This window comes from Dromiciops gliroides, chromosome 3, assembly GCF_019393635.1.
Source record: "Dromiciops gliroides isolate mDroGli1 chromosome 3, mDroGli1.pri, whole genome shotgun sequence".
NCBI classification, from domain to species: domain Eukaryota; kingdom Metazoa; phylum Chordata; class Mammalia; order Microbiotheria; family Microbiotheriidae; genus Dromiciops; species Dromiciops gliroides.
Genome location: NC_057863.1, coordinates 578,329,525 through 578,351,807, shown reverse-complemented (window position 1 = coordinate 578,351,807; position 22,283 = coordinate 578,329,525). Strand labels below are relative to the sequence as shown.

General features: G+C 38.9%; 2 protein-coding genes across 3 annotated transcripts in view; one reads left to right on the top strand and one right to left on the bottom strand.

Moving 5' to 3' along the window:
- The window catches only part of ALG5 (ALG5 dolichyl-phosphate beta-glucosyltransferase), a 47,303-nt gene extending 41,470 nt beyond the window's left edge, over positions 1 to 5,833 (bottom strand). Inside the window, 4 exon segments of the mRNA XM_043993731.1 lie at positions 4,848 to 4,897; positions 4,966 to 5,250; positions 5,401 to 5,455; positions 5,699 to 5,833. Of these exon segments, the coding sequence (XP_043849666.1) occupies positions 4,848 to 4,897; positions 4,966 to 5,250; positions 5,401 to 5,455; positions 5,699 to 5,833 (525 nt within the window).
- Positions 5,803 to 18,402, top strand: EXOSC8 (exosome component 8). 2 transcript variants are annotated; one of them, XM_043995810.1, is made up of 11 exons: positions 5,803 to 6,085; positions 6,867 to 6,903; positions 7,235 to 7,298; positions 8,420 to 8,493; positions 9,227 to 9,272; positions 13,364 to 13,469; positions 13,555 to 13,600; positions 15,865 to 15,961; positions 17,151 to 17,271; positions 17,788 to 17,894; positions 18,026 to 18,188. In XM_043995810.1, the coding sequence occupies exons 1-11, from the start codon at positions 6,069 to 6,071 to the stop codon at positions 18,166 to 18,168; spliced, it is 858 nt and encodes a 285-aa protein (XP_043851745.1). In that variant the 5' UTR covers positions 5,803 to 6,068; the 3' UTR covers positions 18,169 to 18,188. The 2 variants fall into 2 exon arrangements, with proteins under 2 accessions (XP_043851745.1, XP_043851746.1); XM_043995811.1 differs by lacking the exon at positions 18,026 to 18,188 and adding an exon at positions 18,226 to 18,402 and having other exon boundaries at positions 5,808 to 6,085.
- Positions 18,403 to 22,283: the final 3,881 nt, after the last annotated feature.

The window sequence follows — 22,283 nt, the reverse complement described above, 5'->3', positions numbered from 1 at the left end:
AAGTACTTGCTCTTCCTTTAATATCTAACTCCTCAGATGTCTGTCTTCTCCCTGACATCTGCCCTGATTCCTGTCCTGCCTGGAGTTCAGGTGGAAGTGTTCTCTCGCTCTTCAAATTTTCATGGCCCTTTGCTTGGACATCATCTTTGTACTTACCTATTCTAACTTACCCTTCACTGATTTTTATTTATCCTTTAACCCACACATCAGATCCTCAGTTCCCTGAAAGCAGGTCTAGAGTTCAGCAGAAGACACACAGTAACTGCTCAATGGATCTATTGAATACCCCTTTATAATTGTTGCTTTACTCAAGTTTCTACACTTTGTTGCTGGCACTATCACACTTTCCACAAATAGACTTAAAACTGAGCTATTTTGTATTCTTTCCTCTCCTTTATTTCTCAAATCCAATGAGTGGCCTTTTCTCATTCTTCATCCTTCTTGGCTTTTTTGGAACATATGCTGCTGAGTACCCCTTTCTAGATAGCTGGAAATAGCCTCCTGTCTGGGTTTCTGATGTTCCATCTTGCTTCTACTGCCACCCATCTGACTACTCTGTCATCCATATCCCTCTTTCTACCTGTGGATGCATCCAAAGACACTCCCCTAGGGCCTCTTCTCTTCCCTCTCAACCATTCAATCAGCTTCCATGGTTTCAATTTATCTGTCTGTGTAGGTGACTCTCTGATCTACATTTTCATCCTTAGTTTCTCTCCTGGGCTCCAGTCCCACAATACCAACAGCCTGCTGGACAACTTGAACTAGTTGACAAAAGGAATCTCAAACTCAGCATGTCCAAATTCAAACTTAATTATTTTTCTCACTTCCGCCCTGCCAACCCTCTCACTCCAACTCACCTCTCTTCTTGAACTTTATTATTTCTGTCAAAAGCATCACCATTCTTCCTGAAACACCAGGCCATCCTTGATTCCTCACTCTCCCTTCCCCTCATATCCTGTTAGTTTCAAATTTTGTCATTTCTGTATATACAACATCTCTGGCATCTGTTCCATGTGCTCTACTTTCATTTATCACCCTAATTTGTGCCCTTACTACTTCTTGTCTGGACTTTTATAATAGCTTCTACCTGGATATTCCATGCTTCCCAGTCTCTTCTGTCTTTTTTTTTCAGGGCAATGGGGGTTAAGTGACTTGCCCAGGTTCACACAACTAGTAAGTGTCAAATGTCCGAGGCTGGATTTGAACTCAGGTACTTCCAGAATCCAGGGCCGGTCATTTACCCACTGCGCCACCTAGCTGCCCCCAGTCTCTTCTTTATTCATTCACCTCCACATTTATTTTCAAGATAATGTTCCTAAAACAGATTTGACCATCACTCCCCTATCAAGACTTTTCAATGGCTTCCTATGGCTTTTGGATTAAAATGTAAATTCCTCAGCTTGGCATTTAATGCCATTCATCTGACTTCAGACTATATTTCCTCAAATAATTGCTACTTTTACACTCTAGGTAAGTAGCAAAACTGGCCTACTTGCTGCTCATCACATATAACATTCCAACTCCCATCTCCATGTCTTCACACCATATCCCTTCATACTCGGGAACGTATCTCACCTCCACTTCCATCAGTGACACCGAGATAATTTAATCAAGGTCCCTGAGGTCTAAGGATGCAAAGTAACTAAGTGACAGAGACCTAAGGATGCCCGTAGTATTGTAATGATTGGAATGACGCCACCTGCTGGAGATTTACTATAGGAAAGCTGGACCATGAGGAGAATGCCTCTGAGGGCAAGGACCATGCGGCTTTTCCTTGACCTCACTAAATGAACATAGCTCATGGGTACTTGTCTAATCAAGGCTGCCAGCCAATCAACTTGAGGAGCCTCCCATTTCTGGGAGGGACACACAAAGTAGGAAGCTGACACTGAGGGAGGAGTTCTCTCTCTTTTTTGGTTCCTGATTTCACCTTGGTGGGGGGAGAGACTCCAGAGGACTTCTTAGGAGAATGAGGAAGATAGATTGCCAGGTTGTATGAGATTCTGTTCTCAATCTTTCTCTTTCTTTTACTATCTTTCAATAAACCCTTAAAAACCTAAACTCGTTTTATCAGTGATTTTAGTCCGTTTCCCCCCAAAATTGGGGGAACAGCATTTAGAAATTTAAATTACACAGTATCAAAAGTGAATATCTAAACCCACATGGTCTTTCCACTGGGTATGATGTCACCTCAATTGTCTCAATGGTAACCACTGACTCAAGACTGAGCTTTTAGAGCACAACCCCAGCAACTACCACGATGATGTACATAGAGCAGGTGCTTTATAAATAATTGCCAAATCAAATTGTTTTTGTCCAGATTCATGGATTCATAGGATAAATGACCTAAATAACAAATACAGTTTTGTAGAGCTTGAAAGTTTATCCACTATAATCTATAAAACTTCTTATATGGACTCAATGTAACTTTCCAGTTGGATATAAACTTCTTCAGAGAAGAGTCATTATTAGAGATTTCTTGAACTGGAGTAAATTCAACTAGAGTAGAGCAATACTATTTGTAGCTGAAATAAACTGGAGACAGATCATAGAAGTTGACAGAAGAAGAACTGGGAAGTCGGGATAAAGATGACTGTGAACCAGGTACTGAACTTATAAGAAGGAAGAATGTCTTGAGTTCCAGAAATTTCAGGCCACAAGGATAAGAAAATGATGGAATGAACCTTAAAGGGAAAAAAGCTAGTTGTTGAGTGACAATGGCAGAGAAAGTACCAGGGGTCAAGAAATATGCCAATTCTTCCTCCTCTGCTTATTATCTCAGGGGTTGTGACATATAAGTAGCAGCCATATTTGGAGAGTGTGTCAGAAAATGCAGCATCTTCCAGAGAAAGCTAGGTTTTATTGAGTATCACAGCAAAGGAGCAACACGAGCAGATATCTAGGTGAAATATAAAAGTGTATGGGTGTGAGGGAAGGAGTCAGATGTGAGAAATGTAAAAGCAGAAAAAGCAAGATGTGGCAACTGACTGAATATGTGGGGGTCAAGAATGATGCCAAGACTGTGAACCTGAGAAACCACAAGGATGGTACCTTTAACCTACATAAAGCAACAAAAGTTGAAAGAGAAATGTTTATGAGGAAAGGTCTTGAGTTCAGTTTTAGACATATCAGGTTTAACATGTTTCTGGGGCATCTAGTCTCTGTCCAGTTCAGTGTGCATGCAATTGCAGGTGCATGTTGTATCATTTCCCCCAACACTAACAATCCTACTCCCTTGCCTTCTCCTGGGGCCCACCTGTCTTCCCCAACCACCAAAAGGAGGATCCTGAGAAGTAGGAGACAGGGAGGACAGACTCCTCCTCTATAACTAATCTCTGCTCCTTCATTATTTTCCTGGGCCCCTTCCTGAAGGGAAACAGGCCTAGGAAGAAAGAATTGGTGTCTCCCCAGATGTCAGTATCTGAGGCAATACACTGGCTTTCTCCTCCAGTTATTATCATAGATCTGCAATAAAGCTGATTTTCCCCCCTTTTTGTTTTCTTAGAACACAGCACACATAGTATACAAGATGTATACATGTATACAATAACTATACAAGATACATACTTGTTGAATTCAATTTCTCAATGTTTGACAGTTTCAATTTGAGGAGTGGGTTGAATGCTGGATTCTTACTACCTCCAAAATAGACATGGCTAAACTATCTGGGAAAAAAAAATTAACTGCCCAATTCGACAAAATGAGCTACTAGAATTCATCTCTCAACAGATTTAAGTCCCAAGATATTAAGACAAGAATGCATGCATTGCTTCATCTAGTGAGGAAATCTTTCAGGGTTGCACTGGTAGTACAGAGCTTAGAAGTCATTTACTAAATGTCAGCACTTACTAAACATACACTGCTTAGAATATTATTCTCTAGGAGAATTCAGTTTCTGTGTCACCTATTGCACAAGCAGTAGCAGAAGTTCCTTTTAAAATTCTTCCTAATTTATTAGCAGTGTCTATTCTACCAGAGTAGAGAGAACAAGATTAAAGTTTTCATAACAATTTGTAACAAGATCAGAGGTCTCTATAAGGAGGCATCATAATTCCAAACATATAGGATAGTCCTAAGTGTGCCCCTACCTTTTCTTGCTTCCATTTGGGAATTTCCTTGCTTCCTTCCTTTCATTCATTCATTTCTTCTTAGCACATTACCTAGCATATGAGAACCTTTTTGTACGCCCCATTAATCCATTTATTCTTCTCAAGTTATTGCTAAGAGTTACTTCTGGCACTACTTCTGTCACCACTTTCTCTCTCCTTGGGTAGGGTGGAGAAAAGTCAGGAGCACGTGGCCCAAGAAAGGGAGGAGGAATATCTCAGGGTCCCAGCATACCAGAATAGCGGGTGTGATAAGACCGACCAGAGGGAAAGGTAGGAAGACTGGACAGCGGCAGAGGGGGAAGGAAGGTACAATTGTAGGTGAAAGACTCCTGAGTCTGTGGGACTGAGGTGTGTAGTGGGGCAGTCAGGTCCCCCAAAAGTGAGGTAGTATGATGGGGTGAAATGAACACCGACTGAAGGGTAAAAAAGCTGGATTCAAAATCTTGAATCCTGAAAAATCAACGAGACTTTGAGTCTTAAGTGACTACCTCTCTAAGCCTGTTTTTCCATCTGAAAAAATGCGGGGGTTGGCTCGATGACCTTAGGGTCCCTAGCAGCTCTGTCTACGGCCTAGGATTAGAGGACGGGGATGCTCGCGCTGGCTGAGAGTGCTGGATGACAAGGGCCTGGTCGGAGACCCTAGGCAAGTCAGCCAGGGGCCTGGAGCCCGGGCGGGGAATTGTCCTGAGGAAGGCAGGCCCGCCAGGCCAGGGGTCCCGAATCCCTCCCCCTCCTCACCAGGATCAGCGCCGCAGCCACCAACGCCACGACGAGCACCGCCAGCTGCTCTCAGGAAGGGCCCCATCCCCCATCCCCAAGGCCGAAGTCTTCTGCTCATCTGGCCCGTTTCCCGTACCTACACCTATGCGGAAGCGCCGACCTGCTGGGTCACCTACGGCTGCAGAGGCCGCGCCCCGCCTCCCGCGTCGGGAGACGCTCGCCTGGGCCTGGGGTCCCGGGCCGCTCCACCCCAGCGCCACCTGCCGGCAACAGCTCCTGCGAGCCTCGCTTTGACAGGCTAGCTCCCAACGCGCATGTGCAATCTGAGCTTCTTGCCCCGCCCTCGTAAGGCGGTCTCCTGGGTTAGGCGTATTCTTTGTAATCTTCGCTCGGTGTTCTTCAGTGGTTTGATCTGTCAGCTCTTTTTAACATACTGAATTACTTGGGGAATGGGGTTAGTCTTATTTTTCCATCAGACCTGTGTCCAAGACCCAATGCCTGGTCCCTGGTCGTGCCCCGTCTCAATCCTAGGAACGAGCTCTCCGAGAGATGGGTCATTTTGGTCTATTACCCGAAGAAGTTAAATAAATTAAGGGGGTACTTTTATACGGTGTATAATGGGTTCCCTGTAAAATCAAGCAAACCAAAAACATTCCAGTGTTTTCCAGTCACTCAGTCGGGTTGCAAACACCAAACAACCCTCTCCTGGCCCGCGCGCAACACACGTCTAGGTGAAGAAAACCTCCCCATCTTCCTCCAACAAAAGGGAAGGAGGCGGGGGGCAGACGCACACCATGACAAGGCCATATGCACGACCGCAGTAGGACCCGCTAAGTGCTCAAGTCCTTCCTCATTTCTGGCCCGCAAACTTTCTGCAGAAAACACGTGTTCAGAAGTTGCCTCCAGCTCCCGCGCTGGAGGTCAGGGCAAACCACGCCCTGGGGCGCTCCCCACAAACCCCGATGTCTCCTTAGCTTGATTTTACCCGAGTCCGTGTTCTCCATTTCCCCAAAAGGAGATTCGCTAAAATTCAAAACCAAACAAAACCAGAGAGATGTCGTCGCTTCGCTCAGTGCCAGGTCACCGAATTAGTCGCTCGTCCTCGTCGCCCTCCCCTGCAGTCCCGGTCCCAGGGCGGGTCGGGCGGCCGGACTCCGTGTCGAAAGTGCGGAGGCGGAGCGGGCGCCGAAGGAGGAGCGCGGCCGGCGGACTACGCGAAGCACGTGGGACACGTCGAACATGGCGGCTGGATTCAAGTGAGTCTCCCGGGGGTACTCCGCTTGGAGGGCTGCAGGGGCTATGGGAAGAGGCCAGGAGCTGGGCTCCTGGGGCAGCGGCGGCTGCAGAGGGAGAGCCAAGTCCCGCGGCTTGCCCTAGTGCTTCCTTCTCGGCTTTCTGTGCCCCGGGATCCCTCCTATCTCCACCCCGTGTGCCCCGCTTCCTATGCCCGGAGAGGGTTCTAGGGGAGGGGATCAGGCTTCAGCTGTGCGGGTTAACGTGGCCCTCTGTGCCTACGGCCTGAGAAGAGTCGAGCGAGACCCCCCGAAGTACTCTGGGCCGGGGCGGTTAGCTCGGGGGCAGGGGAGCTCCTGACCCTCCTTGCCTGCCCGGGCTTTACCGAGCTTCCTTCCCGGGAGCCTCCGCACATGTTGCTGCAGCTGCCCGTAAAGTAGCGTGCATCTGATCCAGGATGAGCTGGGCATGTGGTATAAACAAAGACGTGACGGGTTTTGCGTCTTTCACTACAGTTAAAAAGTCCAGCCCTAACTATAGCTGTTGGCCAAATCCGGAAATGTTTAAAGAAACAGAGCTGGGGCTCCGGAGAAGAGTTGCGGTGGAGCTGAAACTGCACGGGGGCCCTTTAAAAGCAAGCAGTATTTTGTAATTGTTAAGGTGGTGTGATAAATCGATTGTTTAACGATGTCCATATTTACCTCTTGTAACTTCAGAATGAGTGAGTTGGACTAGATAACTTGTTTGTTCTAGTATTTTTGTGAATCTTTCAAGATAAATTTTATTTTTAATCATTTATTTCAGAACAGTGGAACCACTGGAGTATTATAGGAGATTTTTGGTAAGTAAAGGGAACTGCCTAACATTTACAATTTAAATCTAGGATTGGAAGAGATCTGTCATCTAGTTCAGTCCCCTCATTTTTCAGATGATGAAACTGAGGCCTAAGGAAGTTAAGTGACTTGTCATGGTCATACAGGGTTAGTGGTAGAGCCAGGAATTAAACCCAGCCTCTTGTTATATGGATTTATGTCATTGTTTAGTTCAAATTAGGTTTCAGCCAAGCCTTAGTACAGTTCACTCACCATGATGTAGAGAAGTATAAATGAATGGTAGCTCTATCTGTAGGACTATGAAGGTAAATGTATGTGAATCATGTTTTGTTTATTTAGAAAGAGAACTGCCGTCCAGATGGAAGGGAACTTGGGGAATTCAGAACCACTACTATCAATATAGGTAAGAGTACTCTATGTCCCCCAAAAGAAAGTAAATGCTGTAATACAAAACTGACTTTATATATAGTGCTTGTTGGATACTGGTGATAAATTCTTGGGTTTTTTGGAAATGCTTTTTTAAAAAAATTTTTTTAGAAAACATTTTTTTCCTATTTGCCCATCATAAGTTGTTTGCTAAGGCTAAGTATATGAGTTATTTGTGAAAGGCTAGCTGGAGTAAGAAGTGGTATTGGAAACATAGTTATCTTATGAATAATAAACAAATCTTATGTTAACAAATGTAGCTATAATAAAAAGTTCTGTTTGGAATATTACTAAGCCCCAGTTTGTTTCCAACAATATGCAGCAACCAAATCCAATAAAGTAAAGGATTCAAAATATTTTGTAATGAAATTAACTTCATGAGAATCATTTGATTGTGAGTTAAAGTAACCGGTTTAAATGTCTCTTATCTGCAATAAGCTTGGCACTTCTTTGTTCAAAAACCTTTGGTGGCTCCCTGTTGCCTCTGGTTGCCTCTTCAACCTGGCACTTAAAGCCCTTCACAGTCTGGCTCCTATTTACCATCCCAGTCTTATTTCATATTATTTACTTTTATACAACTTCATATTCCGGCCAAACTGGCCTATTAGCTGTCTTAATCTCTGCATTCCACCTCTGTGCTATTTTAAACACATTGATTCTCATGCTTGGAATGCATTTCCTCCTTATCTTAGATCTTCTCAGATGCTACCTTCTATGCCATCCTTTCTGATATTTCTACTTCTACTTGAAAATGCTTCCTATTGTACTTTTCAGTATACTAGCTTATCCCCTTCAAAGAGTATAGGTTCCTCAAGGGCAGGAATTGTTTGGGTTTTGTCTTTATATTCCAGCACCTGGCACAGTATAAATGTTTGTTGAATTGAAATTGACTTTAGACAATATCAGGCTATTTTCTGTCCACTGAGTAGGGAGGCAAGCTAGAAGCAACATTTCAGTGACTTAACCAGAACCTCCAAATACACGTGAAGCCATGATGGGTTTTTAGCAAGTGGACAAAAATGTTAAACCTGGTAATAATTACTGGTAAGATGACTTGAATTTTTTTTCTAATAAGTTTTTTAATCTGTTAAATATCAGGTTCAATTACTACTGCAGATGGTTCTGCTTTAGTGAAGTTGGGAAATACAACAGTAATTTGTGGAGTTAAAGCGGTAGGTCTCTTTTTCATTTAATCATCTAAAAGAGTTTCTAAATTAGTTTCATTGGTCTTTTTTTTTTCCTTTACCAGACCTTTGATTTCATCAGTGTAGGGAGCTCCTGGTGAGGAAACTCTACTAGTACAGATGGAGTCTTGGAGACTTACCTGGGACACTGAGAGGTTAAGTAATTTGGCCAGGATGACATAGCCAGGATGTGTCAGATGCTGGATTTAAACCCAGGTTTTCCATATTACCAGGGAAGCTCACTATCCTTTTGCCAGGGATGCTTCTCATTTTTCTTATTAGATGGTAGTGCATGTCTGTAACACTGTAGTTGATTGGAAAATCCAGTAGCATTTTATAAAGCTCTTGTTTTTATTTCGAAAGAGCAATTTAAGGATTAATAATAGATTTGATTGTAACCAAGACCAGAGAAACAAAGTTCAGTAATAACACATTAATTATGACATGACTATTCTTTGGGTGCATCAGAATTCATTTTTAACTTTTCAGACTTTAAAAATTATTTGAGAAATTAAGATTCCTATGGTATGACTGTTGGTAACGTGAAATAGTAAAAATTATTTTGTTTTCAGGCTTTTACTTTGTATGGAACATAATGGAAAACCTAAGCTGTTCAAAAGAAAATAGTTTATGTGGTAGTGTGTTTATATAACTGCAATATAAGTTTTTAAAAATAATTTCCTTTAGTAAAATGAGGGAAACCTTTTTGTTTTGTTTTTAGGAGTTTGCAGCACCCCCACTAGATTCACTCAATAAAGGTTATGTTGGTAAGTTAAAATGTATTTTTAAAAATACTAATTAGGTATATCCCTTTGTTTTGGAGTATATGTAGGCTAAGCCAAATACATATTGGAGTAAAGAAAATGTTTTTTGTAAATTTAAAAACTATACAGATATCCTTTCATGTATAAAACAAGAATATTTCCCAAAAAGTGTTCTGATGACACTGTTATCCAATTAGCTAATTAGATTGAAGTGGATGCCCTTATCTCACTAGCAATTTATATGGAGCCTGTGGACCACTAAAGCCCCAGGGTCTATTGAATGTAAACTTCTGTCTATAATGAAATAAAGATAGTGGGGTGAAACACAACATAACAGATTTGATATATAACTTCTGTCACACCCTAGAGTCCTCTGGTGTGTCATTTTAGCAAGGGGGTAAACCATGGGTTCTTGAAGGCTATGCTAGCAGAGTATAAGCAAGCTCTGGGCAGGCCCTATCAAGGTGAAGAATGCATCAGGTAGGGTGAGAGAGAGAAAGAGAGAGAGTATGTTTAATTTTCAGTGACTAGACTAGCTAAGTTTACAGTCTTATCATTAGGTTGGCCACAAGATGATAGATGTTTTTTGGCCAGGACTCATTAAGACAATCTAGTAAGAATTAGAAGGGTTATGCTTTATATTAGTAATCATACCAGGTCCATTCAAATACATTACATGAAGATTAAATTCCATTTAGAATGCAGATATATAACAAGGGATACTTGTGTTTTAAGAACACTATTACCATTATATCGCATTTGTAAATTATCTTTTATGGAGTAGAGGATTTCCCATTTTCAGTCATTGATCAAGAGTTTGCTTAGCTTTCATGTTTTGAAGCACAGCTTCAAACTAGCACAGTAGTTCTCAAACTGTTTGGTCTCAGGACCCCTTTATGTTCTTAAAAAGTGAGGCTTCCCCCCCCCCAAGAACTTTGTGGGTTATGTCTGTTGATATTTATCATATTAGAAATGAAAATGTATTATTATGAAAATAGTTTTGACCTTATGGACTCACTGAAAGTGGGGGGGGGGGTTCCCCAGACCACATATCTTTTGAGAACTATTGATCTAGCATAGTAATTATCACATCTAGGTTTAAAAAGTTGACTTCTCCACTTAACTTCAGCAATGGACCTTTTGTTAATCATTGATTCTTATTGCATGTGTATGTATAGAGAAGGTAGGCATAATATTGCATATCTCTAGCTGCATCATCAAGAGATTATTGTGAAGATTGTTTCTAACAAGACTTGGACAAGTTACAGTTATTGAGATATGCTGAAGATATATAACAAATGCCTTTTTGTTGTTGTTTCCATTCATGTCTTACTATGTGACCCCATTTGGGGTTTTCTTGGCAAAGATAATAGAGTGGTTTGCCATTCCCTTCTCCATCTCATTTTACAGATGAGGAACTGAGGCAGACAGGGTTAAGAGACTTGCCCAGGGTCACACAGCTAGTGCTTGTCTGAGGCCGAATTTGAACTCTTGTCTTCCTGACTTCAGGCCCAGCATTTTATCCGCTGCGCCACCTAGCTGCTCTATAATGGCAAGTGTCTAGAAATCTTTATTAAACTGTGGCAAAGCTCCACTTTTTATAAAAGTTTCACTTTGGTATTTGAACAGTCTTGGCAACTATGATTACTTTGCAATTCTCTATTTTTCAAACTTGTTTTAGCTCCTCAGGCAGCAATGTCTTATATTTGTTTACCAAATGCTTTTACATCCATTCTCTTTTATCTTATTCTAGTTGGGTATGTGATTACATTTCATACACTATAGCATATGTTTTGCAATTGGAGTATTATATGTAGAACTGAATTTAATATATAATAGAGGCAGTTTTCAACCCCATGCAAAGCCTTTATTTCCTGAATGATCACAAACATATTATAAGGCAGGACAATGGAATGGACAAAAGTAGAAATGATAAAGAAGCTAACATGCAAATATGTTAAGTAGCCTCTTTAACAGGGGCTTATTGATTTATTATAGCCCTGTTCAGAATCACTGAGTTGGAAAGGATCACAAAGGTCATCTTTGTGATTGAGCCCTTTACTGACCAAGAATCCCTTCTACAACATCCCCAACAAGTGGTAAGGTCTTTAAGGGCAGGGATTGGTCTTTTCTTCCTTTTGTCTTTACTCTCCAGTATCTAACTATGCCTTTCTTATGCTTATTAGATTGAATTGGATGTCCTATCTCACTGGTGATTTATACAGAGCTTGTGGACCACTAAAGCCCCAGGGTCTATTGAATGTAGTAAACTTCTATGAGCACTTTTATCATATTATACATATGAAGTTTATTTTTTAGACTCATATAAGGCTTTACATTTTTTCTTTTTACTATTAGATTTTGTCTTAATGAATGTAGCCAGTCCATAATTTTGGCCTGTTAAGGTCTTTTTTTTCCCGATTTTGTATACTGTCCTTCATGTTAGCTATCCCAGCATTTGTGTCATGTGAAAATCTGATAAACATGCCAACTATACCTTTGAGTCATAGGTATGAATGTTGACTGGCATAAGACTAAGGACACAATTTTGTTGCATTTTGTTAAGAGAGCTCTCCAAGTTCCCATTGCATTGATCCGTTACTCTCTACTCTTGAGTTCATTCATTCAGTTCTATGTGTCGTGTACTATCATCTTGTCCAAATTTTGTAGCACTTTCTGAAGTTTCCTGAGGTTCTGACTTAAAAGAGTTTGCTAATTTGTCAAGCTGCATTTTAAATGTAATGTCTTAGCAATATTATGCCTCCTGGTAGAGTTCCGAGCTAAAGTAGTTTATCTCTGTTCAGCTGTCTAACTAGTTGTTATATATCTTTTGTAATGGTTGACAGTGAAATGTTTATATTATGTTACATAATTCTATCACAATGCCTTGCATTTAATAAATTGTTTAAAACCCTATATTGTTACACAAAGCACTTCACATTTACTTCATTTGATCCTCACAACAATATTATAAGGTAGGTACTTTTATCATACCTATTTTGCCTCGAAGGTTAGTGACATGCCCATGGTCACATAGCTAGCAGTGTTAGAGGCTGGAGTTTATCTTGTTTGTCTTCTGATTCCATGTCCAGTGCTCTTTCCACTATGCTATTTATACCATCTTCGCCTATTTCAGAGTGTTAACAAATCTTTTTTCTTTTATATCCTAAAAAACATGTATGATAGATGGGACTTTTTGTTACCCTTTTTAAAAGCAGAATTGAGGCAGCGAGATTAAATGAAATCATGGCTATGAAATGAGTTAATAGTGAAACTGGCAGATATTTTTCTAGTTATATGAGCTGTGATTTGGTTTTTCTGTTCCCCAAAACATACTTATGCTAATATGCTTTCTTAAAATTCTGACTTCCCTGCTCTTTCATGTTAAAAAATAACACATGCAAAATAGGTTTAAAAAGAGCCAGTTGTGAATTGTCAAGTTGAAGGAAATCCTTGTGCTGGAGATGCTTGCTTTAGAGAAGCCAAAAGAACCTGGGGCACTTTGGGGAGGGATTCAAATTAATGCCCTTGAAGTAGAATAAAAGTATTGTGGAAGAGTACTTTAAATGTTAGAGAAAGCCCCTTTATGTAGACTAATAGGGAATATCGTTTGAAATAAAGAGTTCTGAAATTTAGATCCGTCTTCCCATGGTTACTATGGAGCTGATGTGATAAGGACTAACCTCTTCTCTTCCCTCAGTATGGCTTTTTAACTTTTAACTAAAAACTTCCATGGATGAAGTTGATTGTTACAAAGAGAATGCATTCATTCATCCCCCTGCCCCTTGCACTTTTTCAAATTGCTTGCTATTCCCAAGCCATTCTATCAAAGACAGACTCTTAAGACTCAGAGTTGGAAGAAATCTCAGAGGTTATCTAGTTGAACCCATATCTGAACAGGAATATCGTGGTCCAAAGGTCCCTAACTCACTGTTGTTTTTACAAATGACTGATGACTTTCTATTTTTAAAATGTTGAAAATAGACTGTGCCATTTTGAAAATGTACTGAAAGCAGAATTTATTGAGTTTTGGTGTGATTTTTCTTGAGTTCATAGTTGTAGAGTGGTTCCCCACTCCCCCTTTTTTTAAACAGTTCCAAATGTGGATCTACCACCTCTGTGTTCATCAAGATTTCGTTCTGGACCTCCTGGGGAAGAGGCCCAAGTGGCTAGTCAGTTCATTGCAGATGTGATTGAAAAGTAAGACATTCCAATAATTTGAGCATCAATGACTTTAAAGTTAATTTTCACTTGTAATTTACTCTACCTTCTCTCTTTGATCAAGTTCACAGATAATACAGAAGGAAGATTTGTGTATTTCTTATGCAAAGGTAAGAAAAAAAAGTAAAGCTACATAGTGAGTGATTTCATATTAAATACTGTAGATTTTTGTTTTTATTTTGTTTGAGGTGGAGTGAATATGAAGTGTAAAGCTACCATAACCTGCCTCATCCTTCTAGCATGTTTTGGGTGGAATACAATAAAGATATCAATCTTAGAAAATAAACACCATTGAAAACCTTAGAAGCATACTACTTGTTTTTAAATTGCTATAGGTACTAATGTGTAAAACTTGGGAATCATTAACTCCTCTCTTCTAACACAGACCTCCTTCTTTGCTTTTTTGTGGCAGGGAGATAACCCTGAATTCTTAGAAGCTGTATTAGAACAAACACCTGGCCACCAGGCAGTGATGTAATAGCTTTTTGGTCACAGAAATTCACTACATAATAGTTATACCTTCCACATCAAGGGACTTAGGGGCATGGTGCCCCTTCGATCTGAAAAATTCGTGTAAAAAATTTTTTTAATGGGGTGTTTATAGTACATTATTGTAAAATTTAGGTTATTTGGTCATAGGGCTTTGTGTCATCTCCTGGCCTTTATGTGTTTTGTGGCTTTCATGACCCCACCCCCCCAATTCCAATTTCATTTCTTATGCTGACCCAAGATAGATCAAAATCACAATGAGGAAAGTCATGATATGGAAGGGCTAACCGAAATCTTAGGCATAGAGGGACAGTGGAGGGTGTACCTACACCATTGAAACAATGGAGTGAAGTACTAAATTGTACTTACTGAAGTACGAAAATATGATTCTGTACTGAATTAAGTTTTGAATTCCTGTAACATTTTGAAGTCATCATGGAAAGTTATTCCAAATTCTTTTACTACAAAAAATAGAACCACTTCAACCTCGAATTCATAACCCCAAATTGTTTATGTTTGTAGCTTGTTATTGATATTGACCAGTTTACTACTGGATGCTTTTTCCTTCTTTGGCTTCAGAGACAGCACACTCGACAGGATCTATCTATCTCTGTCTTTTACTGCTCCTTTTTCCACTTTGTCCTTTTCCCGACATCTTAAAAAGTGTGTGCCTACTGAAATGTTCTATCCCTTGCTCTTTACACTCAGAATCTCCTTTAGAAATCTCAAATTAATTCCTTAGATTTCAATAACGTACCACTTATGCATATGATCCCCAAATTTGCATCCCTATATCCCACCTCCAACCCTTTACAAGACATCTCCCCTGACATGTCCTGTCAGTACCTGTAAGTCTGTGTTCAACACAAAGCATGTTCTTCTCCATTGCACTTGTTCTTCCTTCCTGTTTCTGTCAGTGACACCAGCATTTAGCTGTTCTCCGATGTTAGGAATTTTGGTGTTACTTTCATAAAGTCAGTTTCACAAGCCAGAAAGCTTGTGTGAAGGGCTTCAGATGAAAAGCTGAAGACTCTCTTTTATTCTAGAGGCTGTAGGAAGCCACCAAAGCTTCTTGAATTAGGAAAGTGATATGGTCAGACTTAGGCTTTTAACTTTATTCATAAAGTGTTGTGGAGAGTAGATTAAAGAATAGAGAGCCTAGAAGAAGGGAGATTAATTAAGAGCCTGTTATTCAAGTTTGTGTAAGAGGTGATGAGGAACTAAACCAGGTTTTGGCCATGAGTGGGAAAAGGGGTTGGGAGGCCAAGAGATGTGGAGGTTAACTTGGCAACTGATTGGATTGAGGGCAGGGGTGGTGTTGAGGGATAGGAGAGTTAAAGGATGTCTCTGAAGCGTTCTAAAGTTTTCAAGTCAGTTGTTTCAATTGCATTTTCTCATAGGAACATTACTACTATATGGTAGTTAAGTTCCCAGGTTAGTCTTCAAAAATCTATTTAACCTATGAAGTACTATGTAACTCATTGATGAAGATGAGTAGTAGTAGTTTAAAAGAACCTAACTACTTAATTAATACCTAAAATAAGATTTCTGTGGGAAAATGCTTAAGATTCTAAAAGTGGGTTCGTTTTATTGAAGATATAAAATACCTTGCGAGAGAATTTCTTAAGGTAAGTCAAGCATTGGTGATAAATTCATTTAATTTTCATCTCAAATTCAAATCTATGGGTCTCTTAGACTTATATAACTTGCTCTACTACTCTACATATTCCTCTGAACAGAGGGACAAAGGACTATGTGGTTTGACTTGGATGGTTAGCAGCTGATAGAGTGGATTTGAGATTCCTGCTAAGATAAATTAACTTTACTATAGCTACATCCAGTAAAAGGCTCCTTGTGTGGAAACTCTTTTTTTTCTTTTTTAAAGCTTGCATGGGTTCTATATTGTGATCTCATTTGCCTTGACTATGATGGGAACATCTTGGATGCCTGCACATTTGCTTTGTTAGCAGCTTTAAAAAATGGTAAGTGAGTTTAGTAACAAAGTTTAGACTTACCTCAGAAATAGGATTCCAACTGGTAAGTAAACTGACTGGTAATTGAATAATCAAGCATGTGTTGCTGATAAGACATCTTCAGCTACTGCAAATAAATAGTATAATTTGAAGTCACATTTAGCAATGATATTAACAGAAACTTACATCTTCTTATATTTATTTGGATTTTTGTAACTGAACTTGAGTTTTGTGACTAATAGAAATTTCACTACAAAGACTATTAGTTTTACTTAAACTGTGTTTTGGTTTTGCTTGTCTTTGTGTTTGCCTGTTAGAAAAAAAAATCAGTGAAATTAAAATTGTAAATCTTTAAGGAAAGGCATTACCCAGTTTTGTACATCTCACAATTCTATAACATTTTAAGATGTACAAAACATCTTAAAACCCTTTGAAGAGTAGGTGGTTATTCCCATTTTGCATACAAGGAAAACGGGTGTTTTAATGTGACTTCCTCAGGAACACAGCTGCAAATTATCTGAGCTGGGATGTAAACCCAAGTCTACTAACTCCTGAATCCATCCACCTAGATCAGGGACACAGTCTCCCCTGTCAAAACAATTTCCTTTGAAGAAATTTGTCTTAACTTAGGCAGGGGAAAAAGATTGGTAGCTTGGAGAATCTTGTTTAGAGCAGCTTGGTATTCTTTCTTTTCTACCTACCTTGCTTTTCTATCCAAGTGCCCTCCTATGGAAATATTGGCTGCTCTGTTGCTGTGAACTTTGGTTCACTGGGGTGGACTGGTAACACTTTTCATAGCTGGCCCTTCCTACTAGTACAGTAGTACTACTAGTACAGTAAGCTAAATGGAATAGATAGACAGCAGTCTATTATAACTATTAGTAATGGCTTTAATGTGTTTAGATTTTGTGAAAAAAGTTCTGTGGGTATGAATTATGCTTAATTTGGCATAACATTTGTAGTATTCACATTAATACTTAAACCTCTGCTTTCATCTTGTTTAATATGACAGCAATAAAGAGGGAAAGACTTGCTACCATAATTCACTTAATTTTAAGAGAAATTCAGGTATATTTTAGATGTTAGGACTGTTTTTGGCAAAACTTGACATGGGAGTAAAGAAACATTCACTTGGGGTTAGCCAGTGAGAGTACCCTACAACTCTTTTAGAAACTGATAATCATTTTTCTTTTTGCAGTTCAATTGCCAGCAGTTACTATAAATGAAGAAACTGGCTTAGCTGAAGTTAATGTAAAAAAAAGAAGTCACTTGAATATTAGAACACATCCAATTGCCACATCGTTTGCTATATTTGATGAGTAAGTTAATAAGGTGGTAGAATTTTAAAACTATACTACTCCCCTTCTCCTCCTTGGTTTATGTGGAGAATTTTCTTTTGGGAAAAACTGCTTCCGTATTATTTGTCAGTCATTTTCTTATTCTTACTGTTTGCAAATATAGATTAAGGTTACCAAGTTACTATTCCTGGCTTAATAGTAGCCACCACTTCTATCATATATAGTATTTCACTGTCTTCAATCTTCAAATAGGTGGTAAAGAATAATACTCATTTTGCAGGTGAAGCAACAAGCTCAGAAAGTTTAAGTGTCACCCAAGGTCACTTAGCTAATAAAACATTCCAGAACTGGGACTTAACCCAATTCTGATTCTACTACGTAATTTCCATGAAGATGTTTGGAATTTCTGTCCTCTTCTGTGCTTTGTAGTTCTGGAATTTTAAAAAGTTACAAGTAGCTGAACCTGTTCCCTTCTGAACATGTTAATTTTTTGTGTTAAAGTGAGTTGTAAGAATTAATATGTCTTGTATTCTATAGCACTTTACTCATAGTTGACCCTACTGGAGAAGAGGAACATCTGGCAACTGGAACCTTAACAGTGGTAATGGATGATGAAGGCAAGCTGTGTTGTCTACACAAACCAGGCATGTTATTTTACATCAACTTTTCAAATAGTTCTAGCTATAGCTTACTCATGTATAACACTATTATTTTTAAGAAAAGTGGAGTTTTGTTCATCAGGATTTAGTGACTCACTCTTTCTTTCCTACTTCAGATTCTTTCCAGAACAAGACTACTTTTAGCATTATCGTGTGTAATTTTTTTGGAGACAGTATCCTAGTCAGTATCCTAGTCAAGACAATAAAATATTCTTCCTTTCCCATGTTATGTTTTCTGGGTGGTTGTACTTTGTTTTAAATCCGCATCAATAGGAAAAAGTAAAATAACCAGTGTAGTATATAAAATTTTTTTCAGGTGGAAGTGGGCTAACAGGAGCTAAACTTCAGGATTGTATGAGTCGGGCAGTTACAAGACACAAAGAAGTAAAGAAACTGATGGATGAAGTAATTAACAGTATGAAACCAAAATAAACAGCCAGCACATATTTTTCAAAATGGATTTGTAAAAATTGTATTTGTTACAGTGCTCACAAATCTTTTATACTAAATAAACAAATATCAATACTACATTTACAAAATCCTTTTTTCCCCTAGAATTTCTTAGGCCACCTCCTTATACTATATACAGTATTCCTTAATGGAAAAAAAATGAACAGTAAAGCAACTGTTTAAAAGGCTGTGACTTAAGAAAACCAACCCTAATTTATTAGATGAACTCCCTAATTTTTAAAATTTCAGGGTTGGGTTCAGTTCCCATATTAACTTGGTACTTCTGCCCCCACGCTAGCCATGTAAAATACTGACACTTAAAAAAACCAACAAAACAAAAGTGAAATAAAAACCCAGAAGAACCCTTTGATTCAATGTTCTTTTTTTAAAGAGGAAAAAAAAAACCTAAATAATTCGTGACTCAGAATTTTGGAGTGGTTGGCGTGCCTCTCTTCATTTTACTTTTTGACTGGCTGCCTGTATGTTGATGCCGATGGAGCTGAGCTGTTTGTGCTGCTGCTGCTGCTGCCATAGCCATTTGATGCTGTAAGAATCGCAACTGCTGCCAGAGGGGGAAGGAAAAAAATTCAAGTTATGTTAAATTTAGGTAGGTTGGGACAGGTGCTTTTCTTTGAGAGAGAATGATGGAAAACAACAAAACTTGAAAGTGAGAAAGCACCATAATAACAAAAAGGGACTGTACCACATTGAGACAATGCACAGTCAAGCAGCACCAGTGGCCACGGAAGCCTGCTGAGGGCCTTTAAATATCATGGATCAACCTTTAATGTTTTGTTATTTTGCCCCTGTCAGTCTTACTGTAGTAACTCAGCAACTTCAGTTTACCACATGGTTCATAGTGAGAGTCTGTAACAATATAAATATTATACATCTCAAGTTTCAAGTTCTTTTTCCTTGCTATATTGGTTATTTATACTAAAATAATGAAAAACAACAGAAGTTGATGACATTTAGTAGTATGAACACTGTTATATTTTCTGCACTATAAATGTCAAAAATAGTTTGGGCAATTAAACATCGTCTGATTTTTAAAAATCATAATGGCAACTGGGAAGAACTGGTTAATGTGCCGCCAGGACTCCTTGAATGTTGAATTAGGAAAAGGTGACTTAAATGTATCAAATGCTGTGTTTCAAGCTGGATGACTAGTATGTTGGAAACGCTGGATGCTAAATTTACTAATTAGCTTTATTTACTGAATATTATAGTGCATAAAAGAATTAAGAGAGAACTAAACCAAAGTATTAGGGGTACTTTGGGAGCTTAGAATTGTATTTTTTTAAAAAATGTAATCAGAGTGAAGTTGCTGGATTACTTGTATCTGTTGCTGCTGCTGTTGAAAGGCAGAGGAGAGCTGGAATCTCTGCTGAGGAAGGCTTTGCTCAGGTCTGTTCTCGGCAGAGCCAAGCTGAGACAACACTACAGAAAGGAGAAGGGGAAAGCAGGCCAGTCAAAAAGGTTTGAAGGTTATCAGAGTTAGAAAAGGGCAACACAGAAAATGGGATCATAGAAAGGCTGTCAGTATGATTAATTCTAGATATAAAATCACAAACATTTCAGAATAAAGTAGTCACTTGTTAGTTGATGCATGCAATAAGGTTATAAAGCTTTGTGGTCATGCAAAAAGTTTTCCTATAGGACTTTAATGTATGTTCTTAAGGTTTTGGGGGGTTGATAGGGGAATTCAGTGAAGTTTGGAATGAAATCTTGCTGTTTATTTTGGAAGGTATTTTTCCAGTATCAAAAACTGCTACCCATAAAATTAAAAAGTATATGTTTTTGATGTTCCCCAGGAGGAGAAAGACATCCTAAATAAGATAACTTACAGATGCCAACTGAGTGTTTCAAGACAAAGGCTTGTGTTGAAATCAAATTATATTTTAACAAAACCTGGTCAACATATACATTTTGATAAATGTACAGAATTTGAGCTGGAAAGAACCTTAGTAATTGTTTAATCCAACCCCCTCAATTTCCAAGTAGGTAACTCAAGACCCAGAGAACTTATTTTTTTATCCAAGGTCACATGCTTGTTAGTGACAGTCACAACTAGAACCCACATCACATCATTCGAAATTCATTGCTCTTTCCACTAAACCATTTTGTAGGTATTATCATACCTGTACTACAATTCAAGTCTAGAAATAACAACTAATTGCTTATTTCCAAGAGTTTAGTCCTTCCATATATGAAATGGTAATCCTAAGGTCACATATTTGGAGTTTTGTTATGTGGGGGTAGTATAGGTAATAAGATATGTAATGGGATTCCTAAAATCTATTGACCTTTAAGTGTGTTCATGTAACAGCCATTCCCCTAGCACCTGACCTACACAATATGGACGATCTTAATTGCTGTTTTAGCAATTCAAGTTGCATTTCTAATGAATTATTTACATAGATCAAGAGATGGAAAAGACCTTTAGAGGTCCTTCTAGTTCAATCCCTATACTTTAGAGATAAAGAATGAAGCCACAGAGTGGTTAACTGATTTGTCCAAAAGGCTGGATATGCACACTGCCAGGAAAAAGAAAAAGATAAAATACAGAAAAAGAGTGCATTCTGAATAAGTAGATACTGTGCACAATTACTCATGAACATTTTAAACAGACGTTTTTTAATTCCCTAATCCATTTAGTAACCTGTGCAGAACTGTAACTGTAACATAACATGCGGAACAACTACAGTTTAGTAATTTGTGGAGGACCAGGCATTTCTAATTTAATTGATCAACTACAACTGAATGTATTGAAAAACTAAGGGCCTCAACCTGACGGATCTTAAGAGGTCACACATTAAGACCAACTCTACTTTCTACTTTAAGTCCCCAGTTATCATCTGCCTGGAAAGGACAAGAAAAAAATTCAAAAGGTGAAATAAAAATGGCAGTGAATTTTGGATTGAGTACTTTTTGCTTGAAAATACAGCACAAGTTGAGCAGAGACATACCAGCTGCCGGGAACTGCATAAAGCTTCCAACTCCAGTCAGGTTAATAACAGCAGCTTGTTGAGCAGACCAAAGCCTGGTCTTGACTGCCGTACCTGGTTCAGAATTCTGACCAAAACACAAAAGAGGACAGTTACTGCACTCTGTGTTTTCAAAGAGAGAAACCATGAACAAACCAATTTACTTCTTTGATAGTTAAAAGAAAAATCTTCTGAACACCACAATAAAAACTTTTCCCCTTTAAAAGGATATTTGCAATGTTACATTAGACTAAATTTTAGGGAAAAAACAAAACAGTGCAGAACATAAGGATTTAAAGCTAACAAAATTATGAAATTCTCACTTGATCAAAGGTTAGTACCTGCTGGCATGATGGCATCTTAAACAGACTAATAATGAAGGCCATCAGAGTGCCAGAAACCACTGAGGTTTGGGTAAATCTGACTGTTCTGACAGGAGATTGAGTAACAATATTTGACCACCAGAACCCAGTGCCGGTATCACTGAAGTTACTGTACCTTTGAAAACAGATATATAGCTTTTCAATAGCCAGAGGGGGCAAGGTTGAAAAAATCAAGTATTGTGTCTACGTTCTGCTCAGGAAGTGTGTATAGTAATGCTGTGATAAAGGAGGCTGGGAGCTAGTTAATGATTTGGTACTGAAGGATGCAAATCTTGTGAGAAACTCATGGGTATATAAGTAGGGTGAGACTTTTTAGGATGAATATTAACTAGAGAGGAGTGTCATAATATCAGCAGGGCATAACCAATGTTATCTTCTCTTGATTTGAAAAGCAAGTGGTAGTATGTCCTAAACAGAAATTGTTGCATAAGTCTCCCTTGGTTTTTGCCTGTTTGTATGTTGTTTGTATGTGTCTGAATTTAAATTTGTGCTGTTGTGTTTTATTTACTAACCAACTAAATATACTCAGAAAAGCTCTGAAATGTACTATCATA